General features: G+C 40.9%; 1 protein-coding gene across 1 annotated transcript in view; it reads right to left on the bottom strand.

Annotated features, from left to right (window-relative positions):
- Nucleotides 1–21,526, bottom strand: part of LOC104407486 (slit homolog 3 protein-like) — a gene marked incomplete at its 5' end in the record, with an annotated part of 141,439 nt that overhangs the window by 76,063 nt on the left and 43,850 nt on the right. Inside the window, 2 exons of the mRNA XM_010016787.1 lie at nucleotides 2,299–2,370; nucleotides 8,510–8,581. Of these exons, the coding sequence (XP_010015089.1) occupies nucleotides 2,299–2,370; nucleotides 8,510–8,581 (144 nt within the window). The remainder of the gene's footprint in view (nucleotides 1–2,298; nucleotides 2,371–8,509; nucleotides 8,582–21,526) is intronic.

Genomic DNA, 21,526 nt, shown 5'->3' with positions numbered 1-21,526 from the left:
TGAACCGCTTAAAAGAGAAAACACAGGTAAGCAAACCCTCTTACTTCATTTCTGCCTCCTTGTTCTTTCCCCTTGGGCAGTTTCACTGGGAGGGCTAGCACTTCAAAGAAGTCATCTGCTCTTGCACTTACTTGTCTTTCTGCGGTTGACAGAACTGCCCTGGTGGCTAGAGCAGAGATCAGATGAAAGAAGATCCTCTACTTTTCAGAAGTAGAAGCCTGGGGGAGGTTTCTTCAGAGAAACCCAGATTCTGCAGAAGACCAGATAATCTTGCTCCATAACGATACCTAGGGCTCAGAAACTGGAACACCTACACAAGTGATAAGCAGGGAAGAACCTGCCAGAGGTTCATGACCTGGGTAACAGGTCATGAAACTAACTCTTGTCTATCAGTCATAGGGAAAACACTTGTAAGACCTACCTGCAATGAGCTGCAAGAGTAAAACCTCTCAAAAGAAAGTAAAAGCCAATGGCAAGCACAATGGACAACTGAACCTAGAGGAGGAGGCTGACAGTTTCAAGGCTGGAGTTGATACTGTCCTAGAAACCAGTCTGCCAGACAAACGAGAAACAGTTGTGTGTTACACCAGCTTTGTGTGGCTGCAGAGGGAGGAAACTGAGGCAAACACTAGGAAACACTGCTCAGAGGCAGTTCCCTTCCTGTGCTGCATCTCATCTCTCTCCCCTCTCTCTTCCCCCTTGGAACCTCCTACCATTAACTTAAGCACTGTATTACCGACTTGGATATAAACGTATTTAAACATCATTTACTTAAAATATCATTTTGGATGACCGGGCAGAGAATACACAGTCATTTCACTTGCTTCTGTATGCAAGTCAAAACACTATAAATTCCCACCCCGTTTATATTCTCATTTCCTCTCTGTCCACTCTGATGTGTTCTGTCCCACTCCTGAGGCCACCTGGGAGAAGCTGAATAACTTCTGCATTGGGAAGTCAAGCCCAGTAGAAATGTCTTGCCTGTCCAGCTTGCTCCTAGCCAGAAGGTTTGCCAATACCAGAAAGCTGTAGCATTGCAACATCAGCAGTAGTTTCATACTAAGCCAGAACTGTAGTGTTCGCTAAATGTCATTCTCTTACTGAATCATTTCCAGACAGCATTGGGGGATTTGACCGTTTCCACAGTATGTTGAATAACACCACCCTGACTACTCAACAAAGGCTAGCAACACTTAATATATATTTCTGGCATTCTCCCAGCTGGATCCAGGGCACAAAAAAAGGCCCATCCTTCTGCAATCTGGCTCAGAGTGTACTGCAACATGTATGTGTAGTGCTGAATGAACTTCTAATATTAGCAGTAGTCAACAAGTTATATAGGGGGTTTGAATTTTCCAGTATTCAGAGAATAAAATCATGGCAGCTTTTAGAAATAAACTACATCCTTAAAAATAAAACTATTACATGAATATTAATGAGCTAAATGTTTTAAAATTGTCTTTACAATTAATGCAGGCAAATATTACTCCAGTTGAGCTTACCCTCTTCGCTTAACCTGGGGCTCTTTCTAACACTCTGTTCTACTTCTTTCTCCATATGCAGCTTCTGACCTTGTACCCATTAAAAGCCCCACTGTTTTAATAGTGCTGTGGGTAGCTAGGTTGAAATATAGCTGCATTTAAATTCAACTTGGTGCTAAAACAGTTTTTGTGTTCTACAAGGAGAAAGGAATGGTTGTCAAGAGATCCTGCCTTCCTTTTATCTTTTATATGGAGTCATATTTTAGTCCCCTTCCAGCTTAATAAAGTGGTAATTACAGCTAAGCAATAGAAACATTTTCTTAAGAGCTTAGGTTCTTCCCTCACTAGTCTGAAAAAAAATCCCAAACCCCAAACAAAACCAAATAAACCAAAAAACTCACAAAAGAGTGCAATCTCAGGTCTTTAATACAGAAGAAAAATTCAGTATGGAAGAATTCCCCCTAACTCCTCCCTGATGAACACCACCAAACAGTGTCTGAGCTGTGATGAGGATTTGTGCACCATGGATCGGCCTGCAGGTACACATGTACAACACATCAACCAATGCACTGAATCTGAAGAAGTGAACAAATCAGTAACCTTGGGGTGTTCACCCACAAAAGAACTTACCAGAGATGTGCAAACAGTTCCTCCTAACCTTTGTGACCAATATTTCATTTGCAAAAGATGAGATGCTTCACACAAGCTGGCAACTGCACACAGAAACCTAAGTTCTCCCAGATAGCACATTATCATCTTTATTTCTCTTACATGCAAGCTCTTCCCAAATGCCCATTCAGTTCTATTTTCTACTTACAATGAAATGAGAGACTTCAAGCCTTTGAATGCATCAGGTGCAATGTCAGAGATTTGATTCTTGCTGATGTCTCTGTAAAGAGAAGGGAGAATGAAACAAAAAAAATTATAAACAGGATTTTGATGAAAATATTTCAGCTGTAGTTTATTGGAAGAAGGTACCTGATACAAATCCAGAACTAAACTATCATATTATGTTGGAGGAATTACGAACTATGTAAGGACACAGATCGGCAAACTGCAGGAGCTATCAGAAAACCAGTCAGTACAACAGCCTCAATAAATAAGCAGCTCCCCTGTTAGTCAGGTCTTTCATTACATGGACATTGAGACAAAGAGCTTTATGAAGAGCTTTGAAGAATAACAGTGAAGTTGATAAAACCATTTTAAGAGCTATTAATAATGGAGATCGCATTGTGACTCTGTGGGGTGGTCCTCAAGGGTGAGGAGCAGCCTGTGACAAAGTGTGAAGGTTGTCTGATGTTTAAAGGCAGGCATGGAAGGCTAACCTTATAACAGTACAGAAGCTCGTATTTTGATTGTAAGTGAAATGATAGATAAGGTGAAGAAAGGTTCTAAGGGAGCTGGAACGTACTGGCAGGACATGCATTAAGGAAGATAGTGGGATTAAAGGTGTCAGCACAGTGTAGGCACCAGGGTAATGGCTTCTGAGGCAGCAAGAGTGTTTGTCTGCAAGAAGAAACTTTGTCGTAAATGAGATGTAAAGATGAAAATACTCAGCATAAATACCAGAAACGTAGTATTTTCAAACAAAATTCCCATCAAAACTCTAGGAAAGTCCATTAAAAGCTATTCCCAATTTATATAAAACAGTATCAATAATTCTTAGGATGAGAAAATTCTTCTGAGGTACGACTTCTTTTTCCCATACCATCTCTGTTTAATACCAGTAGGAAAGAGGATGGGAAACAAACTACTCAGACCCCAAGCCCAAGCAGGCACCAGTGCCACTAAGGACTTTGGCACTGGACCAGTTTGGTTTTTAATGGCCTAGAGAAAACAAGCAGCACAAAACTCTACCATGACCTTGATCTGGTGTTCCAGGAGGGAAGAGGGTTGACACAGCACTGCCAGGTCTCACTGTTGTTTTCAGACACTTTCAGATTGCCTTTTTCAAGGGAAAGCATGTCCCTGCTTTGGAAAATACCCTTCAATTTTAATTATAACCAACCACCTATACAAAGATGAATACAGATTATGCCACAATTTCTTCATACACAGAGCCAAATTTGCTACACTTGGGACCCAGATGCTCAGAACTGAGTGCCTCTACAACTACTTGAAAGGAGGATGGAGCCAGGAGGTAGTTGGTCTCTTTTCCCACTTAACAAGTGACAGGAAAGAGGAAACAGCCAGGGCAGGTTCAGATGGAGATGAGGAACAATTCCTTCCCCAGAGGGTGCTCAGGCATTGGAACAAGCTGCCCAGGGCAGTGCTGGAGTCACCGTCCGTGCAAGTGTTCACACCCCGTGTAGCCGAGGCCTCAGTGCCAGGGGTTAGTGGTGGCCTTGGCAGGGCTGGGGTAAAGGCTTGACTTGATGATCTTGAAGCTCTTTTCCAGCCTCGTTGATTCTGTGGTTCTTATCATGACTGTCACTGCAATGCAATCTTTCTGTCAATCAGTTCAACCAGGTGCTTAGCTACAGACATAACTTCCAGCCACCTCATTACATCCACTGACAGTTGGAATCAGCTTGTACCAGTAGTATCAAATCTTTACACTGATAGCTGAAGCTGGAGTCATACAGTATTTCATGTACAACCTCACTGTTAATTCCACTGGGGCTCATGCTAAGGATCTCAAGCAAAATCTAAATAAACATCACTTGAACAATCACTTAGGAATCAAAAGTAGGAAGGTTTTTCCATTCTACACATATTTTGAGCTACAAGTACTGTTGGTTAAAACTTTAATGAAGTCCTCTAACTGTTTTAAATTCTAGCCACATAAAGTGAGATTTTCTTTGGTTCTTTTATAAGGTTTGTTTCTTTTATAAAGCCTGTGAAACAACTATATGCAATCTACTGATGCTTTCTATTACAACATCATGCCTACAAGGACAGCATTCGATGAAGCTTTCTGGTTCTTCAGCTCAATTCACAGCAGCCAAATTTGTGACAGTTAAAGTAGGAATATTTATTTTTATACAGGGTTTTGTGAAACCTGTTTAGTGCCTGGTGGCATTTGCTGCGTTTTATCTAGTAATTGTTAGGTAAGCAGAAGTGTGAGGTGAATCTGCACTATCTACTGAGGAACATATTAAAACCTACCACAGTCACATGAAATCATGAGTTGCTGAACAACAACAAGCATCTGAAAAAGGGCATCTGATTTTTGAAACAAGTATTTCAGTACTATTTTTTGATCTGCTACATTTCAACATTCCCATCCTTCGTCTCTCCCCATGTCCGGATGCTAATGAGTATATAACTAATGGTGCCTGAATGTGCATAAATGCCATGCTGGGTGATGACACTCACTCACTTCATGGAGATGTACTACAATCAGCACTAGAAGATAATTAGACACATTATTTCCTCTCCATTAGAGTGCAAGCTCCACTGCTGTTGGATAAGGAGGCTCCATGCCTTCTGACTTGACTGAGGCAAAGGGAGTCAATTAAGTCCTTGTACTTTTGTTCCCTTCTTTGGGTCTGCTTTGGTAAGATAATCCTATTCTGTGCTTGATTTACATCAAGACAAAGAGATACAGGTTTTTCTAACTTGCACAACTAAGCCAATTTAGATCACATACAGCTCACCTTCACACTTTAAGATCTCTGAATCACCCGGTGGAAATGTGGCTCTTGAGCTGGAAATGTAATAAACTTATCAGGATTCCACCCAGGCAGGGAAAACATTAGTCACCTCATTCTAGTCTCCCTGCACCTCTGACAGGACACAAATTGATTTTGACTTTGCACCAGGGGAGCAGGGGTACCCTGTGAGTCACTGTATAACATATGACTGTACAGCTTCAATGTCTTTACTGTAAAAGGTAAACAGAACACAGCTGTTCTGTTTGTGAAACAAACCAGACTTATTTTTAGATGCAGCCAGATGGAAAACTATTGAATAAATCTTCTCTTCATCGACTAACATATTAGAAACAGATTACATGATTATCTCTAACATGTAAAATGGGCTCTTCTCATTTGACAAGAGTACTCAGCAAAAATCCGTGTCATATGTGGTTTAGGTTTTAGGAGCTGCTTAATAAAAGTAGCAACACCACAGAGCTACTGGGAAGATTGTGAAATCTCAATGTATTTTCTTCTAATATATGGAAAAATTAATCTGATAACGTGAAATGTCACTACAAGCATCAGAGCTAAAGAGGCACAACCACTTCTTTCAAAGTGTCTCTACGTACGTGGGTCTTAGTCTTGTGTTACAAACTTGTTAGTTAAAAGCCTCAAAAAAGCAAAGACAAAATGGGACGTGATGCCATAAACTTTGGAACTCGTAGGTTAGAAGTTACAGAACTATGGTACAAGCACAACTGCTATGTAAATTAATTCAAAATGGCATGTCTGGGCTTGGATACTCCGTGCCATAATGACAACAACTTCTGTCTCTGGAGATGAGATGTATCTCCCTCAAGCCCCTCAAACATCTTCTGAAGCCCTTGAACAACTGAGCACAGAGCTAGGACCTGTTACATTTACCCCAAAATCAGAGGAACCATCATCCCAGATGATAAAATTCAACTGCATATTTAAATCCTGTGTCTTTCCTGCTGAGACAGATTTATTGAGCTTCATGTAATTAATTGTGTGAGAAGATGTGGGCAATCATGATGAAGTCCAATACACAAGATTTCAGCTCCTTTGCTAAAACTCAATCCCCAAAATAACTCTTCCACCCTGGAATCTATTGAAGAGACATTCTAAACAGCAAATTCAGCTAGATAAAAATGAAACACTTGAATTAATATACATACACCTTCTGCTATCAACTTGACCAATTAATATGAAATCTGATAAAGATTATCTTGGACAACTGGCTCTTACCTAAACAATATTCTCAGTTATCCAATTACTTAAGCAAAGAAAACTGCATAATCTTGCTGGAAATACTCAGTATCAAAATACTGAGAGTGCTGCAAGTGAGCAGTCCATCATCCCTAACATTCTTGCATATTTATTCACTGGAAGAAGAAAAATACAATACAATTCCCAATGTTATGCCAGTACTATCCTCTAAATTCTATTAAAATATTATTACATGTAATAGTTAATAATAATAACAACAACAACAAAAATAATGTTCCTCACTTGTACCCCGAGTAGGGCATCAATGAATTCAATCAATATTCCTCATGCTATTGCACTGCTCATTGAAATCAAAGTGACAGAAATGAAAAGAGGCTGATGACTTCAGTGATTGCAAACATGTCCTTCCTCTATATGGAAAAGGAAGGATAACTCTCTTGTTTGAAGAGTAGTCTTTTGACCAAAGTATATTTCTGTGTTAAAACCACAAGGAATCTTGCACACTGTAAAGAGGATGTCAATAGTCTCTTCAAATAGTGAAACAAATGACCTCAATTAAACTTTATAGAACAACAGTGATGCCCCTTTAGAGTAATGAAATTTTAACAAGGAGACAGGTCAATAGCCAAATGGCAAAGCATCATGTTTGTTATGGGACATTCTGCAGCCTAAGTATCTATCCCCATATGCTGTCACATTCACTAGGCTTTGATACAGATCATCTGGCACAGTAACTTATTACTTAATTCCAAGTTCAGATCTCAATGAGTAGCCAATTATACTCCAGAAAGCTGCTAACACAACTTGCTAATGGAATTGTGCTGTGAAATTCTGACATTAATCACTCCACACAGTAAGTGCTGCATTGGGCTGAGCAGCCAGTCAAGTTAAAGAACATTTTTTTTTTGGTCAATTCCCATAAAACCAGAGTTCACCAATCATGAAAATGAAAGGATGGTAAAACATTGCCAAAATCTAAAATTAGTCATACCTCAGAAAGAACTCAGTAGTGACTTCAATAATGAAAAAGTTACAAGTTAGGTCACTGAAAAGGAATCCATCATTTTTCACTGAAATTACTGTCTTGCTATCTAATGCAGTACTTCTTTAAAAATACATACAGCTATATTGAAAGTGAGACAGAGGAATAGAGACTCTGTAAGATTGATGATTTGACCTGTTAATTATTAAGATCTATATTTACAGCTCTCCAGCTCTAGGAACTTGGTAAGTTTGGACTGGCAAACAGTAATTTTACCCTTAAATCCAAAAGTACAGTGCAGGATCATTTCAGTTTCCAAAAGCATTAGTTATCTGATAATCCTGTGTCTTCTGTGAACTAAGATGACACTTTCTTAAATCCAGTAAGTATTGCTCACATCAGAAAACAAGAACTGTAAAGCAGTTTTAGCAGTCTTAGCACTGAGCTAACAAAGTCTGAATGACTTCTGGAAGCTATTGGTTCAGTAGTACCCATCATTAACTTGATACTCTGCTGAAGTGGGAGTAACTTGCTTTGCCACTGTCTGTATCGCTACTGTATGACTACTGTCACAACATCTCTCCTATATCAGCTAAAAATGAAAAGAAAGACCTACAGGGGGAATGCCCAGGTTATCTGCATGAGAGCACTGCTACAAATCAGGATTGTTTTATTTAAATCCAAAGAGAAAACATGAGAGCTAATGAGAAAAGAATTGTCTGGGTCCCTACTGGCGATTCAGAAACAGAGAAAACAGGCTCCAGCAAGTGTCTGTTTTCTTCTAAACAGCCAAACCATTTCAACATCAAGATATCAAATGCACTACAAAACCCCTTAACTACTCTGAAAGAACAGGTACTCCTGCTGTAACTAGGGTCAGGTAAATTGAAGTGGTGCAATACCAGAATGAATGAGGAAATAAACAGAACTCAAAGTCTTTTCTGAGGAAGCAGATTTGAAGTTTGAACAGACTAACAGCTAATTAGCTCACATCATTTATAATGGGAAATGAAATTAAGTATTATTAAGGCTTTCATGCACTGTTAGGCATCCTGAACCAAATTCCATTGTTGCTTACACTTGGAAGAGATTATTTGTGCAATCCCCAGTGATTTCAACACAGAAATTGCCAATATGTTTCTCAAATAAAGATATTGAACTTGAAGCAAGAAGATTCATGATTGCTCTTGCATGTTGGTCTTATTAAAACTTACATTCTCTTAAGCTTCTTGTACTGGGTAAAAGCTCCAGGGGGAATGATTTTGATGAGGTTTTGTTCCAAACGTCTGAAAACAAACAAAGTAATATACATGTTAACTACACGATTATAGGACAGGAATGACATTAAATATGATAGCAGGTTTTATATAAATATAAACCAATTTTATAGAGTTTTAATAAGAAACAGCCTTTTCTTCTGAAAGCCACTAAATGGAGAAAATACTGAGAAAATAACTTCGAAAATAAAATAATCTCATTGACTGCACTAAATCTGTACAGAGAAAAGTCACAGGCTCTAGACATTTGTCGTGGTTTAAGCCCAGCCGGCAACTTGGAACCACGCAGCCGCTCGCTCACTCCCCCCCTTTTCCTTCCTCCCCCCGCTCCCGGAGGGATGGGGAGGAGAATCGAAGGAATGTAACTCCCACGAGTTGAGATAACAGCTCTCCAGTAACTAAGGTATAATACAAACCACTACTGCTACCAATAATAATGATAAGAGGAATAACAAGGGAAAAGGACACAACCGCTCACCACCCGCCGACCGATACCCAGCCCGACCCGAGCAGCGATCTGGGCCTTCCGGGTAACTCCCCCCAGTTTCTATACTGGGCATGACGTGCTGTGGTATGGAATACCCCTTTGGCCAGTTTGGGTCAGGTGTCCTGTCTCTGCTTCCTCCTGGCTTCCCCTCCTCTCTGGCAAAGCATGAGACTGAGAAAGTCCTTGGTCAGAGTAAACATTACTTAGCAACAACTAAAAACATCGGTGCTATCAGCATTGTTCCCAGACTGAAAGTCAAAAACACAGCACTGCACCAGCTACTAAGAAGGAGAAAAAATGACTGCTGTAGCTGAACCCAGGACAACATTGCACCTTTAAAGCTCATGGAATTAATAAGAAATAGTAGGTGTATTTTATTACTACTTAATCAAAGTTAAGGTAGCAAATGCAGATGTTTTCCTTGACTAGCTGTCATAAATAGAACTCAGCTATCTCAACTAAAAGCTACGCTATGTTGTGATAGCTTAGTAAGTAGATTAATAATGCCATCAGAGCACCTCAGGAACAGCAATCTGTGGGAACAACCTGAAACATGAAGGAAAAATCCCTGATATAAGAATCCAGATTTTTAAGGAGGGGGGAAGAATCTATGTTAAAGGAGAGCAAAAAGGACTGTATCTTCCTATTTTAACTACCAAATACTGAAGGTGTTCTAAAATATGGTCCAGACTACGTTACAATGCTGCTGTTTTCATTTCTGAGCTTTGTTTTGAAAGTATTCTTTATGAACTATCATAAATGCAGGTACCACTAACATAAAACATAGCAGCTTTAAGATAGTGCATACAGTAACCACTCAGATTAATTTCTACTCCTTCCCAGAAGTATTTTCAAGTCTTTGTCAGCAAGTTCCCCAAATGCCTGCTAAAAGGACTGTCTTTGCCTCAGATGAACCCCAAACAATCATCTCAATAAGAAATGTAAAACTGGATCCCCACACAATGAATTCAAAGACCCTGGCAGCTAGAATTCCACAATCAGAGTTGGAATTGAGAGCAAAACTGGATTTTACCTGGCTTTTAGTTACTATTCAAACATTGTGTATTTTTCCCAAAGATATCATAAAAAGAAACAGTTTCAATAGCAAAAAATCTGCAGTTGGAAATGGTTTAGAATTGAAACAGAACAACATACTGGAATGATAGAATGAATCACTCCAGTCATTTAGAACTGCTGCAGCAATGCAGAGGGAAGAAGAAATTTTAAAACCAAGAACAGAGATAAAATGAGATGCAGGGAGAAGTAAATCATGGGTTTTAAAGGACTTGGGAATAACGTAAAGAAAATGCGTAAGGCCCATCAGCCCTCTATTGTACAGCCTCTTCTGCTGTTGATCTGTGCTTTCAATAGACAAAAGAAAAATCCCCTTGAAAATAAGATATTTTCCCAGCTCAGTTATACTCCAAGAAGCCATTTAAGTCCTGAATGTTGTGACACTTGCACAGTCAACTTGTGCAGTTGGTGTGCACGTACTCTTTCATTTCTGTAGCATTCTATTTTAAAGGTTGTGACCAGAGTTAATTCTATTCCTTGTTTTGTGATTTGAATTAGAGTCTGAGATTTCCCTTCCAGTTGGTCTAAATATAACATGCTTCATTCCTGGCAAGTTCACAGTGACATGCAAATTGCTCTAAGCTTCAGCACGCTACTATTGGGTGTTTGTCACCAGAATTAGCAGTACACATACTCTTCCCATAAAGGCTTTTTGTCAGCTTGCCAGTTTGATGTTTAACTCCTCCTAAGTATTTCTATGCAGACACTTCTAGGAACAAAGAAGGGCCATGCCTGTCCAATTCCCTTGCCTTGAGGATGGAAACTGGGGGTTCACACACACTGCACATGCACACAGCATAGCAGTTCTTGCAAAGAAAGTCAGATCTAGTGGGGGGCAGGAAACATGGCCCCTTTTTTGTAATCACTGAAAATTCTAAGGATGTTTTAGTGACTTGAAGGCAAAAGCAACGAGAATTGGAATACCACAGATCCTGGGTAATAAGAAAAAATGAACTTCCTAGAGCAGGTGGGGAGGAATACAGGAAGAGTTGTTTCAGAGAGCCACTTTCTGAGGCAGAGCTGGATTCTTCACCCTTTCCTACACAATTTGCAGCAGATGGCCTGTACAGAAATAGATGGACAAGGCTGTTGTCATCTGCTACTATATTTTCACCTTAGCACCTCACGTTTCCTTATTGAAGCTGTCTGTAAATGAAGGACTAAAGACTACACATAACACATTATGCTCAGCACACTGCATCTTGCAGATGCTACCAGAGATGCAACAAGCAGCACTGTGTGCCCTCATCAGGGTGTGTTTGCAGGTGGATTCCAGCTTGGGCACAAAATGGAGTTGGTCCTGGAGCATTAGATAAAGTGCAGCATTAAATTACTGGGTATTTTAACAGTATGAAGTACTTATCTGACCCATAAATGCATGTTATAGATTGGCAGGCACTGGCTGAAAACCACAATGCAGTTACACAACTAAGTAGAAAGCAAACTATTCGTATTAATACTTTGTGCTTTCACCTCATCTGGGCTCATGAATGACATCTGAAAGACAGGCTTAAAAATCCCTAGGAAACACTAGCTTTTGCCAGAAGGGGTGCTGGCAATTTCAAGGTGATGAAGGCTTAATTATAAGGCAGTGTTATTCACAATATAATGGGATACTGCTGCTACAGATGCCATCTTTCAAACCAAGTGAACAACAGTTCTTACCTAGTAATGTGATTTTTTTAGTGAAAAGCTAATCTAACTTTTACAGCCACATTTTATTTCAGAGAAAATTACCTCATTTACCTACAACATGACCCCTGGAAAACTGTATTTCATGGTCTAGCCCTGCATACTCTAAAGTGCTGTCATATCTTATAAACCCACCTGTGCTTGTGCAAAGCAGCATCAGTGAGTTCATTTTTTTGTGTATCACCAGAATACACTATAGAAGAATTGTAAATCACACTCCTGAGAACTCTGCACAAGAGACACAGCTCTAAAAGGCTGAATTTTGATCGTTCGAACTATCACATTCAAGATTTCTTACAACTCAATAAAATTCTCCTCTGGTATTTCATAATATCTATTTAAAAGACCCACAGATAGAATTCACAAAATGGATGAAATCCACTGGCCATGTCCAAACCTCTTAGGTCTTTTGCTCCTCCTTTCAGTTACTCATTTCACTGTGCCTGCTGCCTGCTGTATCACTCAGATGAACTGAAGCCGATCTCCCTCCTTGTGACACACAGCAATGCTGTCTGCCTCTCAAAGCTTTATTTTAGTCTTTGACAACAACATCAAAGGACAAGAACAACTTCCTTTCTCTTCTCTCATATATTATCAGAGATTGGAACGTATGAGGGCCCAATGGATTCAGATGCATTTTTCTTGTAATAAAATAATGTTAGATAGGATAAAGTCATCCTCCTTCCCGCTCTGTTTAAATGACTTTGCACCAATGACACCAAAAAGCAAACTTCTTGGAAAAATAAAATAGTAAAACATATAGGGGGAAACTACGCAGTTAAATCTGAAAGACTATCCCAGAGTAAAGGATAAGCACTCAAATTCCCATGCTAATACATCCCAAAGTTCACTGAGGTGCAAATCTTTTCATCACTTCCTCATCTGGTGCCTCTATTGCTCACACCCAGGATGCCAAAACACAAAGGACTAAACTCTGCCTAATGCAGCTTTAATAGAGCCAGCTCACTTTCAGGAGTGACGAAGCCATTTGTCTTGAAAAGCGATTCCCCCTGCAGAGTGGGGAGAAAGACAAATTAATTTGGACCGTAACTATCTCTCTTTCATTGAGGGAAAGAAAGAATTTGTTATTTGGGTCTCTAATGGAGCAGTTTGCTAGCAATTTTCCCTTTTCAAACACTGTCTCAGCTGCTAATGTGTAATGTTTTGTCACGCTTACCTACCCATAACATAGACAAATCACTCACTTGGAGAAAAAGAGAAAGGGACTGAAGCATCAGTACTGATAATTCTTAGCTGTCAGGTGAATAGAGCCTACAAATGAGACAGCCATGCTCTATTACCAGTGCCAGTGAGCTCTTGCCTGAGACGTGTCAGAAACATCCCTCTGCATTGGGCAGTCATGAACTTCCCTGCTGGGAGAGAGTGAATGAGCTGGATTGCTCCCTGGATCAGGTCACTCTGCTCCCGGGGCTGGGGGTCTCTCGGCCTCACCTCACTCAGGCAGCCAATAACCAAAAGTAACCTCTGATAGAGAGAAAGCACAAGATCAGATCAGTGTGCAGCGGTAACTGTAGCACACTTGGCTCTGGCAGGATGCACACAACCTGTGTGAAGGTTGTTGGGAAGGGCAAACTCCTCATTCTCTCCTTCCCCATTAGCAGGGATTTGCAGAGAGCTGGTTAAGGACTGTCTGGGGGAAATCAGCATGTGCATCCCCCACAGTGACAAAGCCCAGGGCTGGGGAGAGCCACTTATACTAGGAAGGACGAAAGGTCTAGAGCACATAACAGTCAAGAAAGAGACTGTTCCTCCTTGCCAAGAAGTGAGAACAACTGGATTATAAAAGCTGCTTGGCCCATTAGCTTACATTTATCTCATCTATATACCTTATTTTACATTTTGGAGTCTAATGAAGACAAGTCTACATATATATTTTCAGCATTTAAGACCAAAAAAACACACTTAAAATCTGACTGTCTTACTAGCAATATGGGCTAGATTTGATCCCTGTCCTGAACCCTTCCCTGCCACTTTATTTGAAATATAAGCTTTACTCTTACCACTCACAACAGGTTCAGGTAGCTGGATGGAAGTACAAACCCAAAGACAGCCCTGGGTAGGAGGCATCCATGCTGGGAAGGAGAGAATCCTGCCCTGCAGTTACTCAGCCCAAACCCACAGCCTGTGCTGGAGTGAAAGATGCAGAAGCTGCAGTCATCACCCTTTACACGGCAGCACTGCAGCACTGCACAGGGCGCTGCTCTGCAAAGTGCAAGGCAAAAATCTGCAGTCTTGTTCCTTCAGAATGTGTTTATGGACCTACATTGCCAAGGAACAGCCTTTTTGTGGCTCTGTCTCTCATGCCTCAGTTGTCTGACAGGTAGACACCAAAGTACGCTGGGGTGGCAGGACATTCAGCTTGTTTTAACAGACAGCTAAAGCCTTCAATCTACCTGAGCCAAAGACTCTACCACCGCTATAAACCCCCTAAACGCATATGGTTCTCCAAGACTTTTATACTGCTGCCTTTCATCGCAGTACCTGCATGACTTCCAAATAAAATTAATAATATGTATGATAAATCCCCCTCAGTCACTCTGCCTTAGGAACTGGAGAACTTGAGAGCCAGTAAACTGTCTGCCTGTATTAACAAAAGGTGACAGCTAGAGATTCCCTTCATATCCTGACGTTTGGTGGAGATTTCCAGGGTCTAGTTGTCGAGCTGCTGCTATAGTTTTAAAAACACTGCTTCTTAACTATTCACCTAAGGGCAGATCTTTGATAGACAAAATGCTATAGGAATGAAGTGACTTTTCAAAATAAATATACCCAGGATGCTACAGAGATAATTCTGCTCACCCAAAGACATCTTTCAGAATGAAACAAGATGTTTTGATACATTCCCTGATACCAGCGTTCACCTAGAAGTAGTGCCAGTGATACTGGATTTCCTGACATACCACAGTGTGTTTAGTTTAAGATGACATTACTCTATAGAGTAATGAGCACTTGGTCAGGTTATCTGCTGGTAAATGCTGAATGTGTAATGGCAGTCACATTATGAATCCACCAGCTCCATTGTGGCAGGTGAATTTGGCATCAAATGCTGTACAAATGCTGTACAAACAGGAAGACACCAGAGAGAGAAACCTGTATGATGGTACTTTGCAAAACATCTTTTGACAAACACCAATGTCCCTATCAACATAAGCAGCCAGAGTGCAATAATACACTGCCAGACATCAAGCTTTCCATCTATCACTGGGATACTCCACATTCCCAATTAGAATTTTTAGCCCTTCTCACCACCTTTCATTGTTACTTCTCCTGCCAGTCTCATTCATTCACCTTCCTTGCTTCACCCTGGAGTGAGGGTGCAGGCATGCACCGAGCACACTGTTGGTGCCTGAGCTGCCTCTCACTGCCATGCCACAACTGTTTGTGGGTAAAACCAGGATTATTAGATAAAAAAGACCTCTGCTTTTTTGTTCATACCATTCATTTGTATTAATAAGGCTAAATCTATGTTCCTGCTGGACTGAAGTGATCTCTCAGGGAAAAAAGAACACACACACACTGAAAAACCCCAAACCAAAAATCCCACCTCCCCCAAACCTGGTAAGGTTACTAGCTCCTGCACAGCTTTCCTGAGTCAAACTCACCTGCACATCACTTGTTGCTTGTCTTAAAGAAATCTCACAGCAGAGGAGAAAAGAAGTAAAAAATGATAGTGCCAAAATGAAAATGATCATGTGCATGAAATCTAGATTTTTCAAAACAAAACCATCTTATGCCTATAGATGACATTAGTGACACTTAATTTTATAAGTAAAGATAAAAGAAATAAATCCTGCCTTGGCCCTACAGCAGAACCTCCCTGTGCTTACTGCTGGTTTGTAAAGCTGGGAAAGAGAGCTTACTGTTTCCCTGAATCTGTCTCAGCACAGAATACACTTTTATTCTTAACATTTCCCATATATTTATATTTTCTCTACTGACTCTCAATGTAAACTATTTTCTTTATTATTTTTGTGTCTTGCCCTCATAGAATAGAAGATTTTCTACATATTTTTGGCCCGACAATAGAAACCTCTTTTTTATATTGAAGGCCAGGAGTGAATGACACATTTTGCCTAGTGAGATCCAGAAAGCAGTAGTCAAGTTTGACATGTGAAGCTGTCCAGAGCCAATTTACAACAGTGAATGAAAATCATATTACAGGATTCAACTACAGAAGCCAACCTGATTCCCCAGCCAGAGAACTTGCCACCAGAGGCAGTTATGGAGCATTTATTACTGTGCTGGCTTCAGCTACAGTATTTACTGGAAGCCTGAGATAATGATTATCATTTTCTTTTAAGAGGAAGAACAGCATTCAAGGCACAACTGTCATTCCTCTGTCCCCAAAGTTTATAGCTTCTACACACCTACAGTCTTGGAAAAAAAAAATTAGCCTTTGCCTTTAAAGAAGCTGAGGATTTCACAGCCAATTGTAAATATACATGAAATTGTTATGGTGCAGTTAATTTATAATTCATGTAAGAGAGAATTAATTCTACTATAATAAATAGATTTACCAGTGCTCAATTTTTTATAACAGCTTTTCTGCCTTTATTTTAATCTGTGGAAAATTGATTTTGATTATAACAGTGATTTAAATGCTCAGAATTTGTTGACCACCTTCTTCAAATCCCAAAAGCTTCATCATCATTTGTCCCAGCTCTCTTACAACCCAGACTCCTTCAGGTACAAAGAAGGTAATTTCTTCCCAAGAGAATCACTAAAGCACCAAAAGCTACAAACTCTATCTACAGGTCTGTTTACAACACTGCACAACACAGTGGTACCCTCATGACAGCAATTCCTTAAGTAGTAAATATGTCAGGAAAGCATTACTTAAAGGTGGAATGAGCAGAATATTACATTACAAAAGTACTCTCTTGAAGGATAGTTGGTTTGGTTTTTTTTTGACAGAACCATGAGAAAGCCAACACTTAAGTGCATTAGAGTCTTTCCTTAGTGGACAAACTCCATCATTTTTCCTACAAGTAGAAATCACGCACCAAAATCCAGCACTACACACAAAACTATCAGTAACCAATTCAGCTATCAATAGTGAGAATGCTAAACTAAACTGATGTAGAATAAATGACTCAAAATTGACCTTAAGCCAAACCTAGATGCTGGTGGAAGGGCTGCCATCCGATTTTGCTCTGCTTGGAAGCCAGATGGGAAGCTGTGGTTATTATCTCCCCAGATATGGGTGCCTAAGCAGCACTTTTCTTTGAGGGGCTGTCAGCCTCTTTGTCTGGAGTAATTAAATCAGCATTTAAACAAAAGGTCCCCATTTCTGATTTAGATACATCCTATCCATCATTACTCTTGCTTTATACATTTCTCCTAATCTCACTAGACAGAGAGTGTTGCAAAGGTTAAGAAACAGTGAAAAAGCAAGCTTGGTATGAAAAAACACAGGTCTGAAATCTAAGATCAGCTTTAAGATCTAAGGATATACTGTAGATTTTGGAGTTTGATTTATAAGTCTGCAGATGACTAGGACTTGGCACTCCAAAGTAATTAGTGCTGCACAGCATAATGTATTCAAAGCACAGCTCCTATTGACTTCTGCTGCAGCTGTGAGTCCTCAGCACTTCTGAATGTCTCAGCTGAGTCAGCCAGAACCCAGGATTACATCACTAGTGACCACCCACAAAAGTTTGGGCAAGTCACTTGCCCAGAGTCAACTCATAAAACCACTGGCAAGAACATACATCCCAACTCTCTGAACAGCATTCCTGGGATTAGCTTCCCACAGCCCCCGCTGGGGAACGTTCCTGTTTCTGCAACAAACAAACAGATCCCATACACACAGGCCTGGCCGCCACACAACCCCGATGCATCCCTAGACAACAAGAAATAAGTCCAGTCTTTTAACAGCAACATGAGACTATGCTGTAGTTAAAGTGCTTACTACAACAAATACATACAAAAGCACTGAACGAAGACTGCAGCTACAAACATTCACTTTGGCATTTTCTTTTGTCTCATATACTTCTTCTTTTTAATAATATATTTCATGTAGTGAATCCAAAACCAAAAGTTGAAATAACTAATTCCATCACAAGGAAACTCATGTGTAACGAAAGTATAACTTGGCCTTGATGTCTAACTGGAATGTCAGAGGTTAAAACAGTAACAGTGTGTAGTCTAATAGTTAATCTCTGCACATGGTCACTAGTGCAGAGAGATACACAAATCGCCGTTGGGTTTCTCCAGTACACTGTGACAAGGCAGAAAGGCTCTGGAAGATTCGTGTTTCCTAGTGGGAACAGATGCCTCAGCTCTGTCTTCACTTGTGCCCCTCTGTCTTGTCCCACAGCCTGGCCAGTCTCCTGCCACATCCCCATAGTCCCCCCTGCTGAGCTGGTGTCTCAGGCTCACTAGCAGCAACTTCAGCCCTCAGCACCGAGTATTCCTCACTTTCTCAGACACATAACACTCATCAACCTGTCTTGATTTCTTTTGTTCCCAGTCTTGCTCATCATTTTTCCTCATTTGAGGTCAGCTGCCTTTTCAAAAGAGTTGCTGTACTGGGCCAGGCCAGCCTTTATTCTCTCAAGTGTCTGTCCCAACCCACAATCCAGCACTTAGCACTAGCAATTCATCAAATCCTTTTCTTCCACAACCTGAAGGCCCTTCAGGAAAGCAGCACCCAGTGCCAGCGCTGGTGCCAGTGGTCACTCCTCCAGAGCCCAGGAGCCTGCTCACCACAGCGTATGTCATGGTTTAAGCCCAGCTGGTAACTCAGAACCATGCAGCTGCTCTCTCACTCCCCTCCTTTTCCCCCTGCTCCCAGAGGGATCCTGGAGGGATCAGAGCTGTTCTCAGGCTAAAGTCAAAAACACAGCACTGACTGCACTAGCTACTAAGAAGGAGAAAAATGACTACTGTAGCTGAACCATGGACACCCCTGCACCACTCACTCCAGACCAGACAGAGCAGGAGGACCAGCACTCAGGGGACTGTTCCCCACTTCCACTCAGGAAGGTCTTACACAAAGTTTTACAAAACATAAAGGCAAAAGTCAAGTCCCTGCACCGCTGCTTTAAGGTGTGCAAAATGCTCAGACAAGAGCTGTCTGGAATTAATATCCTAAAATACAGCCTTGTTCGCAGCAATAAATTAAAAAAAAAAAAAAAAATAAGTAGAACAGTCTGCAATGGATGAACAGCAAGAAAACTTCATTCTGAAGAAGGAGCAGTGGAAGAGTGTAGTGAGTTGGGGAAGAGATTACTAGGGAGCTACTGACCACTCTCCAGTACTGGGAGGCATCAAATGGCCCACAGGATGTTGAAGCAAATACCGTTTGGAACACCACAGCCAGGGCTAGCAATGCCATTATCCCAGTGCCCCATATCTGCAAGTGCAGGAAAGTTGTGCTTTCCCTGGCTTCAAACCAGATCCGTCCAGCCCAGTGTCCTGAGCCAACAACAGCCCAAACCACTGAGTGAAATCTGCTGCTGTGGCAAGACTGTTTCTCTCAACACCCTTCCCAGCTCCCACCAGCTGCAGTACAGTGACTCTCCCAGGCACAGCTGGTAGCTTTGGGTTTCACAGGTCTTTACTTTGCAGTCTTGATGGGCTGAGCTGACAGTCAGGCTGACAGGCACTGCTTGCAAGGCTGCGATCAAGTCTGATCAGAACAACAGATTCTGTGGAGGCTCTGACTCCTACTTGTTGGAGGTGATCCCTCCCTGCACCCATCCAAGGTCAAGTCCCTTCTGTATTCACTCTCTGTTCCCTATTTATCTTGCAGGCATTTTCTCTCACCCTTTCTAAATAAACGCAACCTTCTCCTTTTCTTGTGGATGCTGTTCCAATGCAGTGAAATGACATACTGTTCATTTACCAGTAAATCATCAAGCCATGTTTGTTTGGGGATTTCTGTTGCAGTAAGTGCCTTCAGGTGCTTAATGACTTTTGTTCTCAAGTATTCATGCAAAACTTTGCTGTGCTTATTCTCATGTGTTTCTCTATAACATACCCTGTTCGCTTCTCTTCTGAAAAACACAAGAGAACCACTCTGTAAGCAGAGAATCTTTTACAACATTCAACATGCAGTCTGTATTTCTCAACTTCAATTTCTTGTAACTCATTTCACCTCTATCAATTCGGCTGCTGATGTCAGCTCCACACTGAACAAGAGGCTTTAGAGAAAAATGAATTGCATTCTGAACACTCCAGCTATCTATTTTATGAAGTTACGGAAAAGCAAGGCTGGTATACAGATTTTGAGCTTTTCTAAATTCCTTTATTTAATAACAGACATTCTTGCAATGGGGGCCTTCAGGACAATACACCTTGGGGAGAGGTATAATGGAGTAACACAACAGACTTCCAAGTCATACATGGCAGAGGTCAGCAGCAAGGGAAAATTAGTGTCATATGATGCTTATTTTATGGTTTGTGATAGGTTTTTATCAACAAAAACAAATCTAGGACTTGTTGGCAGCTTTGTCAGAGAAGGTTCTGCCTACCCACGTTAATAAAGAAAGGAAGGCTGAGTAAAAGATCTTTAATTAATACAAACCACAGTGAAATGTAGGTCACCTTTAATAGCCACATTAGAGTAACAGCTGTGTGTTTGCTGTAGAACAGTTTGTCAGTCAAAGGGCTCCTGGCAGGTCCAATTTAGCTTACAAAGAAATCCTGAGTCAAGGGGAAATACAAAAGCGAGAAAGCTGTAACTGAATGCAACTAATAACTAGCAAAGGAACTTGGAAAAGCCCCAAGTGGAACTGAGGAAGGCACAGACAGCATTTTAATCCTATCAGATAAATATTATGAATGTACTACAGTCTATGGGGGGAAATGTATTTTAGTGGAATGAGTGTTTAAAACGTTAGCTAGAAACTGCTGAATGAAAAATACACCATCTCAAGCAGGATTCTACGTAGCAGCAACCCAGTCATGTAGTTTATTGGTACCCCATTACCACAGGAGGTGAGAGTCTCTAGTAAGAGTTACACCTCTCAAAGGTGACAAGGATCAGATCATAGGACTGCAGAGTCCAGAAAGAAGTGTTCAGCCAGCACCACTATAGGCACCTTTTATGAAAAGGGTCTGACTACATGCCAACCATGGGGGCTAAATCCCAAAGGGAAAAAAACAACAGTACTGCTGTGCAAGAGCAAGATATGTGGGCTGCAGCATGCAGGCAGAATTTACTTGGCCCCACTGCTACAACGTTACAGCAAAAGAGCATTATTCTGCCTACGATATCAAATCTAAAGACCATCATTATTCTGTGTGTAGGTGGAACCAGACCTCTGAATGGGTTTAGTCCACCCCTTCCCCCCCTGCCATGGACAGGGACATCTTCAACTAGATCAGGTTCCTCAGAGCCCTGTCCAACCTGTCCTTGAATGTTTCCTGGGACGTGGAATCTACCACCTCTCTGGGCAACTTGTTCCAGCGCCTCACCGCCCTCACTGTAAATAGACAGAACTACTTACATTTCTTTATGTATTTCTTAATATACCTGTTCCTTAAAAAGGAAATCTTCACAGGATTGACTCCACCAGAAAGTAGCTATAAATGTTTTCATGAGGGTTATGCTCTGAACTAAGTGCTAGTGAACTGAAAAGGCTATTTGCAGGATCAGAACAATATAAGAGGTTTATCTACAGGCAAAGAATCAAGTACTGACTAAAAAATCTGACAGATCTAAATCACTAATT

Source organism: Nestor notabilis, unplaced genomic scaffold, assembly GCF_000696875.1.
Source record: "Nestor notabilis isolate BGI_N333 unplaced genomic scaffold, ASM69687v1 scaffold4396, whole genome shotgun sequence".
Taxonomy (NCBI): Eukaryota; Metazoa; Chordata; class Aves; order Psittaciformes; family Psittacidae; genus Nestor; species Nestor notabilis.
The sequence above is the reverse complement of the archived record's forward strand: the minus strand, read 5'-3'. Positions and strand labels throughout refer to the sequence as shown.